This window comes from Tachysurus vachellii, chromosome 9 (genome assembly GCF_030014155.1).
Source record: "Tachysurus vachellii isolate PV-2020 chromosome 9, HZAU_Pvac_v1, whole genome shotgun sequence".
NCBI classification, from domain to species: Eukaryota; Metazoa; Chordata; class Actinopteri; order Siluriformes; family Bagridae; genus Tachysurus; species Tachysurus vachellii.
This window is the reverse complement of record NC_083468.1, coordinates 24442197-24467111: the sequence shown is the minus strand read 5'-3', so window position 1 is coordinate 24467111 and position 24915 is coordinate 24442197. Positions and strand designations below refer to the sequence as shown.

The window sequence follows — 24915 nt, the reverse complement described above, 5'->3', positions numbered from 1 at the left end:
CTAATTTTTCTCCTTCCAGTCATTAGAAAGAAACCTCTGAGTAATAACTCGGTCACTTCCTTGTTTCTAATCCTGTCTTTCTTTTTCATTTTATTTCAGACTCTCTACATTCACGCGCCTAAGAAACATAAAGTGGTCCATTTTTATACATACATGTGCAACAGTGTAAATATACTGTGTGTATGTATGTATGTATGTGTGTATATGTATATATATATAATAAAGATAATTTGCTCACTTAATCACACCGTAATTCAAAATGACTCGTGCAATGTTTTGTTTACTTCTCCACCTGCAGCCCCGCTTCCTTATTTCTGAACAAATCAGCTGACCTTTCTCTCATCTTCTCTCATCCTCTCATCTATAACCTTTCTCTCATCTTCATCTTATTTTTATAACCTATATAAAGACATTAGAAATAAAAATAAAGCTTGGAAGGAGGTAGCAGAGATTGTTGAGTTGTTTTATTGAGTGTACGCAGCTAAGAAGAATTAGCTCAAGTAATTAACTCAAGTAAGAGGAAAGTTCCTTCTCCATCCGATACACTCAATCTGCTTTCCATGAAGATATTTCCCATGCTGCACCTCTTCATCATCATCTACTCCTCCTCATCACAACTCACACCAACAGATGTTAGAGATGTGCTCTGGACTCACAAACATCTCAGAATCATCGCTGGGTTGAGAAAACGTCTGTCCATCCAAAATATTAAATCATAAATAAATCCTGATGAGGTTCATGTGAGAGACATTCATACGCTTTGTAACTGATGGTCTTACAAAAATAGAAAAACTAATCTAATTAAACTACAAAGTGCAAATGCTGTTAATGGTTCATTATAACTTGCAACACTGTTGAAACTATATACATGATTTTACAGTTTGTGATGGTGTAAAATTGTATTTTTCTCTGTTCTTGTGGAAACCTGTGGAAGTATTGGTCATTCTGTGGGCTTTATGAGTCGAGTCACACACATCGAGTGCAAGGAAGAAGTGGATGATGTGGTAACACTTGTGTATACAGGAAGAATCTCAGTATCAGAAAAGCACATGGTCTGGTTCAGTCTACTCATCCAGGACTAGGGTCTTCTGAGTTTTGTGTTTATTCGTATGTATTTCAGTCCCCAAAACACAGGAACAGCACTAGCAGATCACAGAGATCAGGAACAGAAGGCAGGCTAAAGCTACTGGAGTCGCTCTGGTCTCAGAGGCGCCGTTCATCTGCAGCTTCTGATGGACCACCGTCTTCTGGTAGCCGTTCTCTGAAGCGATGCACTGATAATCGCCTTCGTCCTTTTCGCTCATGCTGTCGATCAACAAAAGGCAGTCATGTTCCGTTGAGACGCAGTCCTTCCTACTGCCCTGGTGGTGCCATGAATATGAGGCATGATAGGATTCAACTGGACATTTAAGGTAGTATTTAGAGTATTGAGGGACCCTCTCAGGGACGTCTGTTTTGACTTCTTTGTGGTTGGTTTTGGGGAAACCTGCGAAGTTAGAAATGAGCACATCATTAATATTAGAGATAATGGATACTAACTGCATCCATAAAGTAACATCATGAGAAGTCAGTTAACATCCGCATTATTGATGACGTCGGCAGCATCACATGAGCTGGTTATAAAAAACAATCCAATGTCTACACACACACACACACACACACACACACACACACACACACACACACACACCTACCATTATCACATGTCGTGTGGCTTCCATGGGTTACATCTTGTATTAAGGATCTATATTAAAAAAAAGCAACAATCGTCAGATTTCAGATGAATCCAAAACTCTATCATTAATTCTCAAATGTTCTACAAATTCTCTTCATTCTTCACTACACAGCTAAGAACTGTCAGGGATCAGTTTTATAACAGCAGCTTTGACAACAAGACGAATCTCAAATCTCACTCTGTGTACACAATATTATACTGTTTCCATAGTAACAGCTCATTCAGAAAGGCTTGTACGATGGATAATATGTGGATTTATACACGTGTCATTTATATGTATAATCGTTGGTATGATGTTTATACAAGCTTCATAGAAGGAGTCTCCAGTGTCAGTGTGTCATTAAACTCCCAGAGTAAACTTTTTTTAACCGTTTTGTGGTTTTTCCCTATTATTGAAAGCAATCTTGGATTTTTAAGGTGAAAAGAGAGGCTGATGATGGAAAGAATGTTTGAGTGTGCGTGTGTTTTTGTGTGTGTGCATGTGTGTGTGTTTCTGTGTGAGTGTGTGTGATAAAAGTGTTATAAATGTCTGCTCTTTCTCATGTCTGGTTGGTGGTTCTTGTGGTAATTTTAGGAACACAATGAGTTCCTACCCTTTCTTTAGACTTTATTTATATGATGGTGCTCTTTTTTAGAACGTTTGTACATTTTGCATGAGATCAGCTTGCATGAGAGCATGAAGCAAAAGATGGGCAAATGTAACAAAGAGCTGGACTTGTTCATACAATCTTAATTCATTGCTGCATTGCTGCAACATCCCTTTGTTAAACAGGAAGAACATTACAACATGCACGTCTCTGCACTCTTGTATATGTTGTGTACACAAACAAAGGGTTTGTGTACACAACAGACACCTCAACCCGCAAAGCTGCATCCTTCCTGCACTGTTTTTTTATTATTTTGATTTTGCTTAAACTATGATTTGACCTTAAAATTAAATTTCCAGAGCAGGAAATAATTCAACATGAGCTGGTTTGAACACGTACCTATTATCAGCTGAACACTCCTCCGAGTCCCAGCTGCAATACGGGTCCCGGGCCATGACACACGACTTACAGTCTTTCCCGTACATGCTGCAGTTGGACAGGTCAATCTGGACCACCTCAGTGCTGGAGCTCACAAAGAGCTTTTTCTGGAACAAGAACAAAAATAAACTGTTGACACATGAATGTTATCAGCTGAAGAACTTCTTCTGCCTTTACAGGAATACACAGTGGGTCTTGCAGTAATGAAACCCACAGTGCTGAAAATACAATCTATTCTATTTAGAGTCGGTCCTTAAACACGTTTTACTGTTACATACTGAAATATAACAAAAGATCAATGAAGCCAAGTCCTTTTTAACGACAGGTTTCTACCTAATCATAATTGTAAAAAGCTCTATACAAATAAATTTGAATTGAATTCAATTAATCAAGTTCCAGGCCTTGGTCTTTGTCTCAAGCTCTCTTCAAAATAAAGTTTTGGGTTAGTCATCAAATCATGAGCTGAATCAGATTCAACAGCCTTCATGTAAACAGCTTGATCGACCCGACTTTTGAATCAGATTAAAAAATACCTTGTACACATGCGCAGTGCGGTTGTATGTCTATTTACATCTCAAACACAGAATCCGGGGGAAAGTCCTGGTCACTATTTGCATAGAATTTATGTAAGTGCCCTTGTGTGAATGAATATTAGAATCGAGCTCTGAAGTTTAGGTTACGTATAAACCAAATTCATTCAGACTGATAAAGATGGACCCTTGTAAACATACCTGATGTCATTTGTAGCTGTTCTGCTTGGTTAAAAAGATCAGGTTTTAATGAAATAAAATGAGAAAGCTCCCCTAATATACACAAAAACTGGTGTGTTAAACTACTGGTGTGTTTATGGTTTTCAAACCTGCTTTAATGCCTTAAAGGAGCAGCATCTATCAATTGCTTGCCATTTTTATCATAGTGTTATTAATGTAGTTATGTTTTCTATATAAACAGAGGTCAGTTCAGGTAATGAGATTTTCCACACAGAAAGTATGTCCCAGTTTCTCATTGTTCTCTTACTGTTACTCTGTCGAGCAGCATGCTGGAGATGTGTGTCCTGGATTTAAAGAGCTTGTACTCGGCGATGATGAAGGGTTCGTCCTCCTGCACCAGGATTTTATGTACGTTGCCATTGTCTAGGGGGAGAAAACCAAAGTACGGATTTATTTACTTTAATATATTCTCTAAATTGGTCTTACATACACCTTATATATATATATATATGAATAATGAATCCAAAAGATATTTCTGCTGTACACAATAAATATCACAATATACAGCAAACTGCAAGTATGATTAGCATTTTAAAACATGGTCTACAAATATAATGTAAATATAATAAAATAATTAAAATGTTTGTGAAATAAAACTAAACTTAATATGATTAATACAAATATTATAAAAAAAATAATATTTTATTACTGATAAAATATGATAAATGGAAAATATAAATTTAATAATTTATTAAAATATACTACATTTTTATTTAACCAAATAAAGTAAAAATAAAAATAAAAAAACAACAAAAGAGACGAAAAAAGCAAAGTTTAAGTTTAAATAATTAAGGCATTAAATCAGTGTGAAATTATTTAAAAACAATGTCAATGCAATATCAGATTATGTTACTGCATATACACCTTTTATCACTGTATTATTATTATTATATATTATTATTTCTGTATTATATTCAGAAAATGTTATCGTTGGTATGACAAACTCATGAAGACTAAAAACTTTTGCTTTTTTGGTTAACAAGGAAACAGGTGCTTGCGACTGTAAATATATGTAATGTCGTGGGTGCATATACATATATACATAATACATATATATGAACCAATAGGAGTTAGAAAAAGTTTCCAGTCGAGTCTCAGCGTGGTAATATGTATCGGAGCACATAGCTCTCCGAGAAGGTAACATTGCCACTAGAAGTTCGACTAGGAGTTTGTTTGAGTTTCAGGTTGGTAACCTGTATCTGAGCACACATCGCTCCGAGAGGTAATATTCTGTAGAGCGAGGAGTAAACACTTCTGTGCCCTTCCTCTAGTGTATCTTCCGTGTCTGTTGGTGTAGCAGTAGCACTTCAGTTGTACAGTTCGGGGATTTTAGCCTCTGCAAGTCAAACCCCGCTTTGGGCATTTCCCGTCATCTCAAGCATTTCATCTTCCCTCATTATTTCTTGGTCACAAATATATATATATATATATATGTATATATATATATATATATATATATATATATGTATATATATATATATATATATATATATATATATATATATATATATATATATATATACGTATATATATATATACATATATATATATATATACGTATATATATATATATATGTATATATATATATATATATATATATATATATATATATATATATATATATATATATATATATATATATATATATATGTATATATATATAAAGAATTTTTCCCATTATTTATACCAAGGTTCAGCAAGTTTCTGATCAGCCAGGGCAGATCCGGGCTTTACTGCAGCCTTAAGGAGCCCCAGTTGTAGACAGCCCTTCGGGTGATGCTCCCCAGGCCAGCAGCTTGGAGCCGGTCACTGCTACGGTTCCAGACCCACCCACCCCCCCCCCATCAGGGCCGGCTAGTGGACTACTCTACAGTTTGTTCATTTATTGTTGCCCTGTGAAGCACATTTGAAAACCCTATTGGGTCTCTGACCTCGTCCCCGCTTCACATACACCAGGGCCATACGCATTGATAATCGCCTTCGGACATGCCAAACCGAGCGACAAGGTGAGTCTTTCAGCTTCTTTTTGAGAATGGCCTATATGTGAAGCTCAAGAAATCGCAGTTCCATGTGAATACCATCTCTTTCCTGAGATTTGTGGTCTCTCAGTAAGGCCTGAACATGGATCCAGTCTGGATCAAGGCGGTCAAGGAATGGCCTCAGCCCTCCTCAGTCCAGACTTACTCGCTAACCTTTTCTGGTGCTTTGTGAGCAATTTTAGTACCTTGGCCAGACCACTTTGTGTTCTGACTAAGAAGCTTCAGAGGAGGTTCGTATGGACCGTCCAGGCCCAGGAGGCCTTTGAGGCTTTGAAGGAGAGGCTGATTTCCGTCCCTGTTGCTTCAGGTCCCTGATCCAGAGATACAGTTCATAGTGGAGGTTGATGCCACTGATATAGGAGTAGGGGCCATTCTGTCCCAGCAGTCAGGAGCAAAGGAAGAGCTGCACCCCTGTCAATATTTCTCTCGCCGGCTGAAGGCGCCAGAGAGGAATTATGATGTAGGGGATTGCGAGCTCCTGGCCATTAAATTGGCTCTGGAGGAGTCGATGCATTGACTTGAGGGGGCCAAGCACGTATTCTTTATCCAGACGGACCAGAAAAACCTGACCTACATCCAGCAGGCCAAGAGACTGAAACCATGACAGGCCAGATGGTCCCTGTTCTGTCCCTGCCAGATGTTGCCTTTCAAAAGTCAGTTTGGCTACCCCCCAAGCCTCCCATGTTTGACAAGCAAGAGGGGGAGTCGGGGTCCCGGTAGCAGACCAAATGTTGGCCCTGTGCAACAGGATCTGGCAGGAGGTAAAGACCGCCCTCCAAATGGCTGCTCAGAGGAGCGCCTGCATGGCCAACCACAAGAGATGTGCAGCACCCACATTCTGCCAAGGACAGAGGGTCTGGCTGGCGACCAAAGATCTGAGTCCAAGAAGTTGGCCATTCAAGATCCTGCGGCGGATTAATCCCATGGCGTACCACCTGCAGCTCCCCCAGTCCATGAAGATCAACCCTACATCCCATGTCTCCAGGCTGAAGCCGGTCCTCTGTAGCTCCCTAGCGCCACCTGTTGACCAGGCCCCATACCCACCGAGTCTCATCGATGGAGCCCCGGCCTTTACTGTCCGGCGGATTCTGGACTTCCGACGTCACGGGAGGGGCATTCAGTATTTGATTGATTGGGAGGGCTATGGTCCAGAGGAACATTCATGGGTCCCTGCGAGACATATTCTGGACCCGGAGCTGGTTAGGACTTTTCGGAGAGACCGAGCAACAAGCCTGGGACCTTTCCTATGTGTGGGGGTACTGTAACGTCGCGGTGCTTTTCAGGCAAACCCGCAGCCACCAGCATGCCTCTTTATAGGCTCTCAGTCATGTAGCTGCAATTAGCGCACCTCGTGACACCAGTGCACGGTGCTATTTAAGACGGCATGTTTCGGCACTCGGTGTGCGAACATAGTGTAAGAGTAGCGCGGTAATATGTACATATGCACATAGCACTCCGAGAGGTAACATTACCACTAGGAGCTCAACTAGGAGTTTGAGTTTCAGGGTTGTAACCTGTATCGGAGCGCACATCGCTCCGAGAGGTAATATCCCGTAGTGTTGTCTTTTTTGGGGGGGTGGGGAGGGGAGACACAATTAGAGAGGGGGACAGACAGAGAGAGACTCACACAAAGAGAAAAAGAGAGAGAAGGAATGTGTGTGCTATTGCTTAATCTCTGTTTTAAAATTCAGCTTATTCCTGATATACAGTGTGACATCTGTAAATCTGCCCCTAAGACATATTGCCCTCAATCAATACACAAGATGAACAAAAGGCTAAACAGTCCTACAGTCCTCAGAACCAAAATGAGAGTTATTACTGAGGACATTTTAGTGCAAGACTCATGTTCAGTTCCTTCAGACCTCATGTCATGACTACAGTATAACAAATTCAGAAAGTGCTCTTAAGTTCCTCTTTACATGAACACTGTTAGACTTCAGAGTATAGATACAAAAAGAGAAATGATTAATAATCAAAATCACTGCCACTCATATGATTACCATTTCCCTTTTTGAGTCTGGCTCTCTTCTTCATGTTGTCTCACTACCTTTACCACTGCCTTGATCATTAGGGATACGTTTCTCAATTCAGAATGTATCATGTAAATCAACTTCATTTTGTCATTGCAAATATATTTTCATTTGGACCAACTTGAAATTTTAATCTCTGACATCAAGTAGGCATCCGAATTAGGAGATTAGACCAAAAGATCATCCCTATATTATAATAGTATTACAATACCAACAGCTTAGGCTCTTTTACATAGTAGTCTAGCTTATCTATAGTGCTAATCTAAATCTAGCTGGGCTAGTCAGGACAACATGTATCTTAGCTACATCAAGCGATAAAGCATGTATGGTATGGTGTATGTCTGCGTGGTAAAACAGATCAATATCAGTATTTTGGTAAATGAATACTTAACCCAGAAATACTAATCAGAGATATTAGTCCTGCAGTCATAGTAATAATTCATGCCTCTCTTACACCAGGGACACAACACTCTTTTTCTATGCCTTTCCAAAGTTCTTATAGTACGTCTTCTTATCCTGTATTACGACTCATACACTTCTTGTTTACAGTCACAGTTCTGATGATTATGCTTCTAGAAAATAGAAACCTGCTCACTGAGACTCATGAAGAGGACATGATGGCTATTTCCTGACTTCCTGTTCACAAGTGTGTCCACCTGGAGGTGTGTGTAGTGATAGTTGTTCTTGAACACCACAGGGTCTCGTACAGGTTTAATCCACTGCTTCAGCTCAGGGAGACTTTCCATAAACTTCAGAATTTTTGTCGGTAACAAAGGACTGTTTGGTACACACTGAAAAACAGGGTTAAAATTGATTAAACAAGGAGTGCAGAGATAAAGGTGAGGATAATTTCTTTTTTATGGAACGGTAGTTTACCTCTCCGGGAAGAGGTGAAGAAAAAGTCTCCTTCTCAGCTGTGAATGTGTTGTTCGTGAAGACGTGAATGATGTCGGACATTTTGTAAACGCACACGGCTCTCAAGTTGCTGTGGGAAAGAAATAGATTGATACAAAATTCACACAGAGACACACACACAGTGTTTCTTCTTCTATTAAATTAAACCTACAGACGTAGTGTGTAAGGGAACAGAAACAGCTGAAGAAAACACAAGGCTACTGAAAGCTGAAGTAAAACTTCTGCATCAGCCATAAATGGAAAGATTCCCAATGTATAAATGATTACAAGGAATCTTACAGCTAAAGTGAAAAATAAACCAGACACTGCCTGCTGTTGACTCAGCTCAAACATACAATGTGACTATTTGCAAATGTGTGGTTTAAAACTGTGCCAAAGTGTCTCAACAGGAGTGCTATTCATAAATGTTCATAAGCAAACTAAGAAACTATCGGGGATTAACCTGAGAAAAACTGGTAATATATTCTTTGGTTTACAAAATCATTTACAAATTATCAAGAAAAAAATGAAGTATCAGAAAATGTAAAATCGCAAAGTGCAGATCAACAGTCTTGAAAAAGCAGTAAGGCAGTCGTTTTTTAACATCAAATACATCATGAGTCCGTTATCTGTAAGGAAATAAATTCACTGCTAGTGCTACTTAGCTACTGTGTGTGTGTGTGTGTGTGTGTGTGTGTGTTTTCAATAGATTTACGAGTAACACCAGCTATAGGTGGCTAACATGAGCTAACCTGAGAGGATTTTTAAGTCATATGGTGAGCTCGCTAAGCAGGTTAACTAGAGAGTGTTTACCTATGACTAGCCCTAGCATACTTTATATCTTATTTCTCATTATATTAATTTGATAGCAGGATAAAAAGATTGTGCAAGCTACTGATTTAGCGAGTCACATGACTTGTGACAGATTTATTTACACCATGTTTTACAGTTCTAATAGCAAGATAGATATGCTCTCATAACCTTATTTTAACATTAGCTAGCTTCAGATTAATGCTTAATGCTAAACTTAAGCTTTAAGCGAGCAGGATTAACTCGTATAATTTTGTGGCTTATTTCAATACGCCACAGGTCAGGTGCTCGATCAAACACACCATCTTACTAGGTATTTTTGAAGAGGGCGTAAATCATGGTGTTTTCCCATGCCGTAGCTTCCAGCACAGCAACGTCCAGCAGCTCGGTATACGAGAGACGCTTCTTCTCATCTCCACAGAACAGGCGTGCGGTCAGCATGGATGTCCAGCGGAACTGTAGTATTGCTCTACTGCCACCGAGATCTGCCTGAAAGAAGAAACAGCTAGTTTAATCTGGTCAGAGCGGGTTTTCTGAGGCGTCTTCATTTCAATGCCATGAGCTATGCTGACTCAGAGCATTCATAGTTATTAAACTACCTGAAAAGCTGAATCAAGAGCTATCAGGAGTCAAGAGCTGAACTGGCAAAGACTATAAACAGTAGCTGCAGGCTGAATTGATTTTTATCAATAAAATAACAAGTCAAACTCATTTCACAGTCACTTAAAAGCCATTTTAATTTACATTTGAATTTCTCTTTAACTCATTTCTTGAATTTTTTTGTCACAGCCTAACTATTTTCTATACAACATACTGAATGTGTATAGTTCATCAGGGCAGTTGTGACTCAAGTGGTTAATGTTCTCAGTTGTTGATTGGAGACTCATGGTTTAAGCCCCAACACTGCCAAGCTGACACTGTTGGGCCCCTGAGCAGGGCCCTTAACCCTCATTGCTCCAAGGATGCTAAACCTGTGCTCTGACCACAACCTCCAAAGCTGGAAGAAAGATTTCTAGAAATTGCTTCTTTTGCTTAAGGTATAAAACACATTGTGTCATAATGTTATAGGAAAATCATCAACGATGGAGTGGTGAGATGAAGTAGACACTCAGGACTTTAAGACTTTGTAGTGTTTTAGAAGTATTTCTGTTTTTACCTAGCCTACTAGGGGCATCTCAGGGAGTCTTTCCTTGCCTCAGGTTGTTCTTTCAGGATCTCAATCGATCCTCACTGTAGCTCTAGAAAAGCAGAACTTATTATATTACCATGCAGATCTGAGAAACTCGAGGTATCCAGTGAGGCAGGTCCAAGTTCTGGTTCTGGTTTTGCTCTATGTAGAAGGAGTAGACTTTTCCATCCAGTGATCCATTCCCTTTATTTGCTAAGATTTTTACATGCTTCTGCTCTGAAACCAGAGAAAAACATATTAGGTTGGGTTTAAGTAAGCTAAGTAAAGTTAGATTCAGTGGATAAAGTCTATCTGTTAGTATTTAACCTTTTAACATTTAAACACTAGTATAATCTCATCAAAACACACCAGGACAGAAAAGTCCTCAAACTCTAATGTCCTTAGAAGACTGACGGCAGAAGATCTGGACTTCACAGCAGATTTAATTGGAGGTCATATGACTGACACTCAGCTTTTTTGTTTGGCCTCATGTGCAACCATAGATCAATTTAAGGATGTCATGCAAATTAACCAGTCTGTACTCTGAACATCAGCGTTGTTTAGCTGATCCTCAAAAAAACAAACATGATACACACGTCTCCCAGAAATCTTGTTGAATCCAACCAATCAGATGACGAGCTCAAAGCAGTTGAATTGTTTGAACTATCAGAAGTCTGGCCATTTCTGTCTATTCTGTTTTTTTTTCGCTCACCACACAATGACAATTTCCAATTAGTAACTGTGAAGTGTTCATTTATTAATTCATACTGGTATTTCTGTGCATTTCTAATATTTTAACTTTGTCTTTTGACTATTTGGATTTGAGTTCGATTGTGTTTGAATATCGATACCAGCACACTGTCTGACCACTGCTTATTTGCCCATTACAACATATAGACTGTGATTCAATAAACTCTGCACAAGCTCCTAACTCCTAGGTCCTGTGCTGAGACTGTTCTCTCATACAAATCTCTCAAAAATGTGAATTGTTTACTGCTGGATGCAGCATGGCTCTCTCACCGATTTGTCTTGCCAGCGGCCAGATGTATTCATCTCTGGTCTCTCTGTAGAGGCCACTGGGAATATTTGGGTCCAGACGTGAGATCGTGTAATATAGAGAATCATCTGGAAAATGCACCAACAAAAACAGGGCATACCACTGTATATACTCTCAGAATTCATCAGCTGTACTAGAGGTCAAATAGGTAACATGCTGAGATATTTAACATCCACAATTTTAGAATTTGACAATTTTATAAAAAAAAATAGTTGAAAACATAGAAAAAGCACTGGACAGAATTTGCATCATATAAGAAACTTTTTATTCATCATACTTTTTTTCCCAAAAAACCTGACAAAACCTTTGTACGTTTAATGATGTTAAAGCAGCCTAAAGACAGCTTCTAGCAGCACTGTTACTGAAATACAATATCATGAGAACAAACTGATAAAAGTTTAGGTGACGCTTAAAAAAAGAAGCTTAAATTAACAGGAGACATCAGTTTAAACAACAGTTAAAACCTCCCCTACAAATGCTTATCAGCTTTGGCACTTTTACCCAAAAAAACGGATGTCCTCCTATGCCAGTGTAAAGATACTGCATGACTGTGTGAACTGGAATATTTTTTCAATGTCATAATGTCAGTGTCATAGTTCAGGTATAGATCTTTTTCATGTAAAAATGCCTTCTTCTATATTCCTAAGTAAGTAATTCTCCAAAACTCTCCAGAACTTTCCACACGGACATGGCTTTAGGTCTGCAAAATACCAAACCAAGGGTGCCAATAAATCTAAACCTGGCCAAAGCTTGATCTGTGAATAAAAAAAGCAGTTTTGTTGGCTTTCTTACCAACATGAACAGACGGCTCGTTGATGTGTGTTGGATACTTCATGATGAAGCAGTTCACCAGCTTGTGCTCCAAACTAGAAAGTCCTAAATGTACATCACAGCAGTTTGTGTGATGTTCTGTGGTCCCACACAGGAACAGTGGATTTCCATTCCTCCCCTCTTTCAGCATGGAGATTTCATATTCACAATTCTGAAAAAATCAATAAAGATTTCAACAATTGAAAAAAGCAGTATGTATATTAAAGGCTGTATAATTGAGGCCAACAGACATCCTTCTGAAACCAACAGACGTCACAGGACCATTTATCCAGAATGATCAAAATGCTGACTGATGACCTAAAAGTATAATTATTTCTGTCTGCTTCATGGTGGGAGTCTTTTGAAGTGTAACATGGTACAATGAACACAGAGAAGCATTTGTTAGGAAACAGAGGAGTTTACACAAAGCGGATCAGAGCCACACTGTGCACAGCTCTGTCCTCTATCACCTCTCTATTACACCACACACTACATCCTCGAAAGCAACAGCATTGTGGATGTCCAACACACCCCACACACCCCACACAGAGGTACCAAAGCATTCAGACCTCATGACCAGACTCAGTAACAGTTTGTTCCCAAAAGCCATCAGACTATTCAATAACTGGACTGAACTGTACCAAGCACAACACACACACACACACACACTCAACTGGATGGACTGCACTGACCTACACCAAAATACACACTCTTCCAATATACATCTATGTCTACAGCACCACCATATTAAACTGTTTACATGCTGTTCTGCACACAATTTCTCGCTCTTTACACTTGCTCTCTTTCACATTTCTCATTCCAGTATTTCTGCACATGACCTATAGAACATACAGTATGTACTTTGGCCGGCGCTGCTATTGTCTATTGTCTTTTGTCCTGCACTGTGTACACCAGGTTGCACAGATGCACTTTATTTGTCTAGAACTAACTAAAGTCCTTAGTTCTGTCTTTGTTCTATGTAACATCATGGTCCTGGAGAAACGTTGTCTCATTTCACTGTGTACTGTGTCAGCTATATATGGTTGAAATGGCAATAAAAACTTCTTGACTTGACTCCTATCCAGCGTCTTAGATGTTCTTACATAGTTAAATGTAACCATAGACGGATAAAAGTACGATATAGAGTTTGATAATAAATTGGAGATGTTAATAAAAGTTCTTCTTTATATAGAATCTGTTTATAAAAAACATTTGACGCGTTCATTGAAGAGAAGTCAGTGAACATCTTTGAGTCTAAGGCTAAAGCTCTATTTGGACGGGATTAGTTTTACGTGGGGACGTGGAGTAATGCAATTTTACCTCAGGACGTCTGTAATATTAATTGGCCAATTCGCACCCATACAAGACATCTCAGTAAAACTAGCAGAAGTGGGAGGGGTAATTCGCTTTACACACCACACTAACCTCCTTGTCGTCATGTGCGTATGACGTTGCTTCCTGTTATTACGTGCGCAAACAGACAACATGGCGCCTCCATGCTTGCAAAACGCGCCAAAAACTACTTTTAAACAGGAAATGACGGAATTTTACCGTACATATTTACAGCGGGTCTATTCGGACGGGATTATTATTACCTGAGGTAATTTTTCCGGACCTTTTTACAGAAGGTAAAAGTCGCCGTAATCTTTACTGACATTGTCCGTAATGATTACCGAGATGGCACATTCGGACGGGACTTCTCACAGAGAAGCTCTGGTAATAATTACTTTACCCCCACGTCCCCACGTAAAACTAATCCCGTCCGAATAGGGCTTAAGACGGTTAATTTACAATGATTTAGCAGTTATTAATTATGTTAGCTTGTAATCTAGCCATGGGGGTCACAGTCCAGTGACTTCTGTGCCGGTCCCAAGCCCGGATAAATAGAGAGGGTTGCGTCAGGAAGGGCATCCGGCATAAAACATTGCCAAATCTAACCATGCGAGTTGTCAGTAAGATTTTCATACCGGATCGGTCGAGGCCCGGGTTAACAACGACCGCCATCGGCGCCGTTGACCTACAGGGCGCCGGCGGAAATTGGGCTACTGTTGGTCGAAGGAGTAGAGGAGGGAGGAGAGTGCACAGACAGAGAGAGAAGAGGAAAGGTAAGAGTGTAGGACTGAGAATAGGGACTCTGAATGTTGGTACTATGACAGGGAAAGGTAGAGAGCTGGCTGATATGATGGAGAGAAGGAAGGTGGATATACTGTGTGTACAGGAGACCAAGTGGAAGGGTAGCAAGGCTCGTAGCATAGGAGCAGGATTCAAGCTGTTTTATTATGGTGTGGATAGTAAGAGAAATGGGGTAGGTGTGGTCCTGAAGGAGGAGTTTGTGAGGAATGTTCTGGAGGTGAAGAGAGTGTCAGACAGGGTGATGAGTCTGAAGTTAGAGATTGAAGGAGTGATGTTGAATGTTGTTAGTGGTTATGCCCCACAGGTAGGTTGTGAGTTAGAGGAGAAAGAGAGATTCTGGTGTGAATTCGATGAGGTGATTGAGAGTATTCACACGGGTGAGAGAGTGGTGATAGGAGCAGATTTTAATGGACATGTTGGTGAGGGGAACACAGGTGATGAGGAGGTGATGGGCAAGTTTGGAGTTAAGGAAAGGAACCTTGAAGGACAGATGGTAGTAGACTTTGCTAAGAGGATGGACATGGCTGTGGTTAACACGTATTTTCAGAAGAGGGAGGAACATAGAGTGACTTACAAGAGTGGAGGTAGGAGAACACAGGTAGACTACATCCTTTGTAGAAGAGGCAATCTGAAAGAGATTAGTGACTGTAAAGTGGTAGTGGGAGAGAGTGTAGCCAGACAGCATAGGATGGTGGTGTGTAGGATGACTCTGATGGTCTGTAAGAGGAAGAGGTCAAAGATAGAGAAGAAAACTAAGTGGTGGAAGCTGAAAAAGGAGGAATGTTGTGAGGAATTTAGACAGAAGTTGAGGCAGGCTCTGGGTGGTCAGGTAGTGCTGCCGGATGACTGGGAAACTACAGCAGAAGTGATCAGGGAGACAGGGAGAAAGGTGCTGGGTGTGTCATCTGGAAGGAGGAAAGAAGATAAGGAGACTTGGTGGTGGAATGAGGAAGTTCAGGATAGTATCCAGAGGAAGAGATTAGCCAAGAAGAAGTGGGATATGGACAGGACTGAAGAGAATAGACAGGAATACAAGGAGTTACAGCGCAGAGTGAAGAGGGAGGTGTCTAAGGCCAAGCAGAAGGCATATGATGAGTTGTACACTAGGTTAGACACTAGAGAAGGAGAGAAGGACTTGTACAGGTTAGCTAGACAGAGGGATCGAGATGGGAAGGATGTGCAGCAAGTTAGAATTATTAAGGATAGAGATGGAAGGGTGCTCACAAGTGAGGAGAGTGTACAGAGGAGATGGAAGGAATACTTTGAGGAGCTGATGAATGAGGAAAATCAGAGGGAAAAAAGAGTAGAAGGGGTGAACTCTGTGGAACAGGAAGTAGATAAGATTAGAAAGGATGAAGTCAGGAAGGCCTTGAAGAGGATGAAAAGTGGAAAGGCAGTTGGTCCTGACGACATCCCGGTAGAGGTCTGGAAGTGTCTAGGAGAGGCAGCAGTGGAATTTTTAACTAGTTTGTTCAACAGGGTATTAGAAAGTGAGAGGATGCCTGAGGAATGGAGAAGGAGTGTGTTAGTGCCGATCTTTAAGAATAAGGGTGACGTGCAGAGTTGCAGCAACTATAGGGGGATAAAGTTGATGAGCCATACAATGAAGTTGTGGGAAAGAGTAGTGGAAGCTAGGTTAAGGAAGGTGGTGAAAATTTGTGAGCAGCAGTATGGCTTCATGCCCAGAAAGAGCACAACAGATGCAATTTTTGCTCTGAGAATGTTGATGGAGAAGTATAGGGATGGTCAGAGGGAGTTGCACTGTGTGTTTGTAGACTTAGAGAAAGCGTATGACAGGGTGCCAAGAGAAGAGCTGTGGTACTGTATGAGGAAGTCAGGAGTAGCAGAGAAGTATGTCAGAGTGGTGCAGGACATGTATGAGAGGAGCAGGACAGTGGTGAGGTGTGCTGTAGGTCAGACAGAGGAGTTTACAGTGGAGGTGGGACTGCATCAGGGATCGGCTCTGAGCCCCTTCCTGTTTGCTATAGTGATGGACCAGTTGTCAGAGGAGGTCAGACAGGAGTCTCCTTGGACAATGATGTTTGCAGATGACATTGTGATCTGTAGTGAGAGCAGGGAGCAGGTGGAGGAAAACCTGGAGAGGTGGAGGTTTGCGCTGGAGAGAAGAGGAATGAAAGTCAGTCGTAGTAAGACTGAGTACATGTGTGTGAATGAAAGGGAGGGAAGTGGAATAGTAAGGTTACAGGGTGAAGAGGTGAAGAAGGTACAGGAGTTTAAGTACTTGGGGTCAACAGTCCAGAGTAATGGAGAGAGTGGGAAAGAAGTAAAGAAGCGAGTGCAGGCAGGTTGGAGTGGGTGGAGAAAGGTGTCAGGAGTTCTGTGTGATAGGAAAATATCAGCAAGAATCAAGGGGAAGGTGTACAGGACAGTGGTGAGACCGGCCGTGCTGTATGGTTTAGAGACAGTGTCACTGAAGAAGAGACAGGAGTCAGAGCTTGAGGTAGCCGAACTGAAGATGTTGAGGTTCTCTTTGGGTGTGACAAGATTGGACAGGATTAGGAACGAGTACATCAGAGGGACAGCTCATGTTGGACGTTTGGGGGACAAAGTTAGGGAGGCGAGATTAAGATGGTTTGGACATGTTCAGAGGAGGGAGAGTGACTATATTGGTAGGAGAATGTTGGACATGGAGCTGCCAGGCAGGAGGCAAAGAGGAAGGCCAAAGAGGAGGTATATGGATGTAATTAATGAGGATTTGAAGCTAGTGGGTGCAAGTGTTGAGGATGCAGAAGATAGGGTTAGGTGGAGAGAGATGATTCGCTGTGGCGACCCCTGAAGGGAAAAGCCGAAAGAAGAAGAAGAATTATGTTAGCTTGTAGAAGCCAACATTCTGTTTTACTTATTCTTCTTAGACAAAAATGTATTAATTGCTGCTCCACCTAGGGCTTTGGAGCCACATGCACCAAAATCAGATATGTCATAGACCCTTTAGTTTGTTGCTATTACTTTTCTAAGCTATACGAGTACCGGTACTCATGGTTCTGGGTCTCAAAGTGGCCCTTTTTGCTATAGTCACCTATTATAAATTTAGAGGTTTATAACTCGGCCAGCTTTCGAGCTATCTACACCAACCTCGGCCAGCTCCTTTAGGGTGATACTCTGGACAAAGGTTTCAATTGGTGTAGTGACTGGCCTTTTGGTTTTCCCACAGACCCGCCCCCAATATATGCAAAATCAAAAACCTTTGTCAAAATCAAAAACAGTTTGACATGTGACATATCAAAAGACTCAGAACAATGAGGGGAACTTCCTCATGGGTATTCTGATCACATCATGTGCAGCCAACATCATGACAAGCCAGCATCAAAGTTTATCACAACAAACTTTACAAATGTAGTTATTATTATTATTATTATTGTTATTATTATTATTTATTTATTTACTTATTTATTCATTCATTCATTTATTTATTTTTATTATATGAATTAAGTTTTTTATTTGTTTATTTTTATTCCTTCGCCTACTCCCTGTTCGGAGTCACCACAGCGGATCACGTTATTATTATTATTATTATTATTATTATTATTATTATTATTATTATTATTATTATTATTATTGTTATTATTATTACTACACAGTATTCATGTCTTTTTAACAAAAACAACGACCATGTGTTATGAATGAATTGTTTGTAGTCCATAGTTTTGATAACACTGATGCTCCTCAATCCTACTGAAGAGTTTCATCATTTCACTTTGAATTCTTTTTCAAAATGAATCAACTATTTGATCCTTTCTAAAAATTTGTCGTTCACAAACATCTCGCAAAAAAGTAAAAACCCCAAAAAGTAATGGAACTTATTTCACCTTACACATTCTTTTAATTATAGAGACGTTTTAATATTTACATTTACCCTTAACCAGAGTGACATACACTTTATCTGCTTGAGGCTTAAGGGCCTTGCTCAGGGGCCCGACAGGGGCAGCTTGGTGGAGCTGGGGTTTGAACTCACAACCTTCTGATCTGTAATTCACTAGATTACCACATCCCACAGAATGAATCACAGTGTACTGTTAAAAAGTTTCATCGCTCTCTACATAAGGGTTCTACATAAAACCATAAAACCTCTAATGGTCCAGAGCTCCAGGGTTCTATATAGAACTGTAAGGAACTTTGTTTTTCAAAGCACATATAAGAATATAAGAAGAAAACAATCGACCTGGATGTGGTTCGAGTAACCGTACTTTGCACCAGGCAAGAAATCTTACATTTTATTCTATTACTTTAAAGAAAAGAAAATATAGTCACCCTGTTTACAAACCAGATGACCAGATGTTTGGAAGAGGATGAAAACTAACCAGCAAACACGGTACACACTTTATTAGTTAAAAATAAATCATATTGATTATAAAGCAGAAATGATCACATGCTGTAATATGTGTGAAACTTACAGTAGGGTTGTTCAGGCATTCAGGTTCAAATATGGGCAATTTCACCTGTCCAGAAAGAAAAACGTGACAATATTAATAGACTTTGTTATTATTCGAATAATAATATTTGAAATTGCAGACTGTATGAACTCAGATCCAAAGATACACATCAGTAAGAGATCATTCTCCAAAAAGGCTTAAATATTATAAAGGAATATGTTTAGAGCTCTAAATGACTTTCCGTACTCAGATGTTAGTATGGAAGCTTTCATCGATTTGTTTTCTTACACATGACAGTCTAGAAATTTAAAATAGGTTTAAGGCTAATGGTGCTGTAGGATTCCTGTGTCGCCTCGACTACTAGACTGATATGCAAACATAAAGAAATACGGCGACTTGATTAAATTAAACAGCTAAACAGGTTTCTGGACCGTTCCTCAAGAAATCCTTCCAAATGTTATAATCATATGTTATTATCATATGTCTCTCTGTAAGTCTCTGTCTGTCTGTCTCTCTGTAAGTCTCTGTCTGTCTGTCTGTCTCTCTGTAAGTCTCTGTCTGTCTGTCTGTCTCTCTGTAAGTCTCTGTCTGTCTGTCTCTCTGTATGTCTCTCTCTGTAAGTCTCTGTCTGTCTGTCTGTCTGTCTGTCTGTCTGTCTCTCTCTCTCTCTCTCTCTCTCTAAACAGGAGCAAAACAGGTTTCTGGACCGTTCCTCAAGAAATCCTTCCAAATGTTATAATGATATTAATTATTAATACATCTCGTCTCTTTCCTTTTTCTATTATCACTATTATTCATTTTATAATAATACACAGTATGATAGTAATTTACATACAGTATTGAGTAACATATGGAAAGAGATGCTGGGATACAGTTTACCTTCTTCAGCGTTGGATGTTTTATTCTTGGATCGAACATGAACAGGCCCTGAGGTCCTCCGGCATAGATATTTACTCTGTGAGAATCCTGGATCAATGTCAGGTTACCCATCACGTGTCCATTTGATGTGCTTAATGTAAGAAAAGCTCCATCTAGGACAGAGAGAGAGAGAGAGAGAGAGAGAGAGAGAGAGAGAGAGAGAGAGAGAGAGAGAGAGAGAGAGAGAGAGAGAGAGAGAGAGAGAGAATAACTCATATAACTTTTTTTTGTAACTGAGAGAACCCTTTGCTGCTTGTGACTTCATCCTGTGATGAAGGACTGTAAAAAGATGGTCTAAGGAAGCGGAGCAGGATTTACAAGCCTGTTTCTATCTCACTGACTGGTCTGTTTTTGAAGATGCTGCCACCGACCTGGACGAGCTCACAGAGACTGTAACATCATATATTACTTTCTGTGAGGATTTCTGTATTCCTTCCTACCAGGACTCACTTACAACAATGATAAACCATGGTTCACTGCAGTCTTGTACAAACAGGACAAATACACATTGGAAAAGGAGATCAGAGTGGCAAAGAGAAATTATTCTGAAAAGCTACGGGCTCAGTTTTCCTCTAACAACTCAGCTTCAGTGTGGAAAGGTCTGAAAGCCATCACAAACTACACGACACCATCCCCCAGCACTGTGGTGAATCAACAACTGGCAGACGACCTGAACGAGTACTACTGTAGGTTTGAAAAAGCCCAATTCTCACCTCCTGTGACCCCCGACTCCAACACACCTAAAATTCAGTTCAGTGAAGATGAGGTGTGTCAGGTCTTCAAAAAGAACAAAAGAAGAAAGGCACCAGACCCAGACAGTGTTTCACCAGCCTGTCTGAAAACCTGTGCTGATCAACTGGCCCCCATCTTTACACGGATATTCAACACGTCACTGGAGCTGTGTGAAGTACCCTCATGCTTCAAAAGCTCCACCATCATCCCCGTCCCAAAGAAACACAAAATTACCGGACTTAATGACTACAGACCTGTGGCTCTAACATCTGTGGTCATGAAATCATTTGAAAGACTGGTTCTGGCTTATCTGAAGGACATTACTGGACCCTTACTGGACCTTCTGCAGTTTGCCTACAGAGCAAACAGGTCTGTGAATGATGCGGTCAATATGGGACTGCATTATGTTCTGCAGCATCTGGACAGATCAGGGACTTAAGTGAGGATCCTGTTTGTGGACTTCAGCTCTGCTTTCAACACCATCATCCCATCACTCCTTCAGCCCAAATTAACCCAGCTCTCCGTGCCCTCCTCTGTCTGTCTGTGGATCACCAGCTTTCTGCTAGTGAGACTGGGAAAACTCAAATCTAGCACCTGCACCATTAGCACTGGCCTCATCCAGGACGGTGACGAGTCTGCTTACAGACTGGAGGTTGAACGGCTGGCTGTCTGGTGCAGCCTTAACAACCTGGAGCTGAACACGCTCAAGACAGTGGAGATGATCGTGGACTTCAGGAGAAACCCCCCTGCTCTCCCCCCACTCACCATCATGGACAGCATTGTTACAGCAGTGGAGTCATTCAGATTCCTGGGAACCACAATCTCCCAGGACCTGAAGTGGGACATTCACATTGACTCCATTGAGAAAAAGGCTCAGCAGAGGTTGTACTTCCTTCGAAGAAGTTCAACCTGCCACAGGATCTGCTGAAACAGTTCTACACTGTTCCATCTGATGAACACTTAACATACATCTGATGAACACTTAACATACACAGAACAAACTCTATTCTTACATTGTTTACAAGTACTCATTTATATTTTAATTTGCACATCTATATTTGACTTTGCACATTTATATTTTAATTTGCACATCTATACTTCAATTTGCACATTCTTTTTTTCCACTGTACATACAACTGTCTATTATATATGTGTTCATTTCTTATCATTGCCATTCTGTTTACACTGTGGAGCTCCTGTACTAGAAAAACTTCCTCGTATGTGAAAACATACATGGCAATAAAGACCTTTCTGATTCTGATTCTGATTCTGTGATGATTTTGGAGCAAAGGTCTGTGGGAAATTTATACCACAATTCAAGCTGAAAACATGAAGAAGTCAGAAACACAAGAAGAAGATGAAAAAGACCAGGACTCTCCCTGAACTTATGAATGAGGCACATATCAAGTTATTGTTTACATGTGATATGTGGGGACATAAAACCACACCCAGTTAAAGTATATTAACATTTATCCACATGATGGGTTTGGACACGAGATAAGATGGTCTGTTTGGTTTAGTGCTTCAGTTATAAACTGCTTACAGTCGTCCCATGTTCAACATCACACTTTAATTGTTTCACATTATGTTTCTATATAACTGCAACTACATTTCTTCTTCTGGCATCTTTTAATTACATAGCAGTTCACATTTCTCTTCTGATGAACTGCATTTCTGCATGACATGACTTCATCTCCATAGATTCATACATGCAAGATGTTATACAACACAACCGGCAAAAAATGATAAGTAATACTAAGCAGCAGTGTTAGATGCAGCACAGTGTCCGGCTGAATAGATAATAACTTTTATTCATAAACCGATGCTGCAAGGGAAAATTTTCTGAATAACTTTAAAAAAAAACTGAATAACTTAATAAATTCAAATGACAGCTTCAGCTCAAACACTATAGAAATAATAACATATTAAAATGATTATTAATAATTATAGTCTTCATAATATTAATCATTACTGATATTATTATTAATATTTATATTATTCATTCATTCACTCATTTTCTACCGCTTATCCGAACTATTCCTGGGTCATGGGGAGCCTGTGCTTATCTCAGGCGTCATTGGGCATCAAGGCAGGATACACCCTGGACGGAGTGCCAACCCATCGCAAACGTGCTAACCACTAAGCCACCGTGCCCCCCATATTTATATTAGTAGTATTAATATTACAATTAAGGTGGAAAACTGTCAGAGAAAATGAATCTTATACATGTATATAAATGTTACAGTGTAGATTATTACTCATATATATTTGTGCTCATTTTTGTACAAAATGTCCTCATCCAATTTGATCTAGATCTGTTTTCACGCTCACTCACACAGTTTTCTGTCAAGTTCAGTGTTTTATCCTGTCCAGAGATGTACAGTAGATCCAGAGCCCATCCGAGGAACACTGTGTGAGTCAATAACATACTCTGGACACGTTCTCTTAGTCAGTTCACTTACTGATGGAACCCAAAGAAAACCCACACAGACACAGGAGGAACATGCAAAACATCTCACAGACAATCCACTGACACCAGGATGGAATTCAAGACCAAGGAGAAGCAAAGTAAAACTTCTTAAATCTGACATTTCTCAATTTGTTTCCCAAAATAAAAGTCTAAAAAGTCTAAAGATTAGATGCAGAACCAAAAAATGATCAGCTATGAACAATAGAAGGTTTGTATTTTAAATTGTAAACAAAACTAAACCTTAAATCTTTACAATCATAAACAAATCTCAACTATAAAGCTGTCTGAAAGCTGCATGAGCATTAATTCAGTTGAACCCGAAAAAAGACAATTAAAAAAGAAACTTCTAGGAAGTAACATGTTTGAATAATGAGAGCTATTATATTATTATAAGGACGAGTCATTTCTCTTACTTTCTCTGTTCACTTTGATCCGCGGTGTAAAGTGATGACTCCCAAGTGAGACTCTGAAAACTGTCATCCAAATTAATGCTAAGAGCAAAGTGTTTGTTTCTCTGAATGCCATCTTCAGTAAACACTGGCTCCATCAGGGCAATGAGAGACATTTATACAGTAAACACGGAACACGGAACGGTATGACGAAGCTCAAGAGTCGACTCTTTTGAGTCGATTCTTTAATAAATCCTTTGGTTTAATAATAATAATAATAATAATAATAAGAAGAAGAAGAAGAAGAAGATTATGATTAAATAAATATTTATTTATACTCCTAATTTGTTCACTGTTATTTTGTTAGTCAGGTTTTATAGAAGAATTAAATATTAAACCCACCCTGAATGTCTAACAATATTTATAAACTGTACAAAAGATATAATTTTGCGTTTTCAGTGTAGTTTGCAATTTCCTACATTACCCACAATGCCATTCGAATACCATCTGATAACAGTGCAGTTGGATTGAACCCTCACTTTATCTCTATCTAAAGGAATTGATGAAGAAGCTCTTTAAGTCTCTCCAGCTCTCTTATCTAATCATCTCTGGATCAGATTCCAAAGCTTCAACTTTTATTCTTCTTCATTCTTCACCTTCACCATTAGGATTTATTATCACTATCCAGCTTGATCCACTAGAGGGAGCTGTGGAACAACAATTTGTGCAGTTTTATAAAGACATTGGCTGGTAAGTATTTCAGGTGTTCTGGTTTCTGTTCTTGCAGGTAAAACCTGATAGACTTCATTATGCTTTTTGTCTGAGAATAAAATGATCTATTAAATATGTCACTTTCTTTAGAGACAACAAACGTATTGTTTCACTTTTGTACTGAATTCATAAGGCAAAAAAATAATAAATAAATAAATAATAATAAAATAGCATCAACCCCAGAATCTGAGTTTAAATGGATTTATAGCTGCTTCTGTGATAAATAAGTCAGAACTTCTCATTTATGACAATGACTATAATGACTGTAACATACAGTATCTGTAGACCAAATTATACTTAAACAGTTTTAATAAAATTAGCTTTAAAAAGAATGACATTTATTTATTTTTATTTATTAAACTCTTGTTAAGCTTTTATTACTGAAGTATTGACAGAAGCATGAGCTCTCTGTCTGTCTCTCTCTCTCTCTCTCTCCCTCTCTCTCTCTCTCTCTCTCTCTCTCTCTCTCTCTCTCTCTCTCTCTCTCTCTCTCTCTCTCTCTCTCTCTCTCTCTCTCTCTCTCTCTCTCGCTCTCTCTCAGAGAAAGTGTTGATTAAGTGTGGCCAGAAAGTGTTGATTAATTGTGTCCAATAGCAGTTCTGTTAGGTTTATATTAGTGTGCTCGTTTCTATGTTGATTAATAAATAAATAAATAAATAAATAAATAAATAAATAAATAAATAAATGGTGAAGTTTTTTCGTAAGGAGTCAGTCATTTAACATCTATGGACAGAGCCTCCAGTGCCAGCTGTTTCAACTTCAAATGTAATAA

General features: G+C 39.5%; 1 protein-coding gene across 1 annotated transcript; it reads right to left on the bottom strand.

The window, feature by feature from the left end:
- Positions 1-442: 442 nt before the first annotated feature.
- On the bottom strand, positions 443-23555 carry LOC132851443 (semaphorin-7A-like). Its single transcript, XM_060878339.1, has 13 exons — positions 23397-23555; positions 19743-19894; positions 18885-18929; positions 12322-12511; positions 11493-11597; positions 10570-10709; positions 9615-9793; positions 8477-8585; positions 8196-8391; positions 3778-3893; positions 2722-2867; positions 1695-1744; positions 443-1486 (listed from the first exon to the last, which is right to left on the bottom strand). Exons 1-13 carry the CDS (start codon positions 23506-23508, stop codon positions 1143-1145), a joined length of 1884 nt encoding a protein of 627 aa, XP_060734322.1. The 5' UTR covers positions 23509-23555; the 3' UTR covers positions 443-1142.
- Between the last annotated feature and the right edge of the window lie 1360 nt (positions 23556-24915).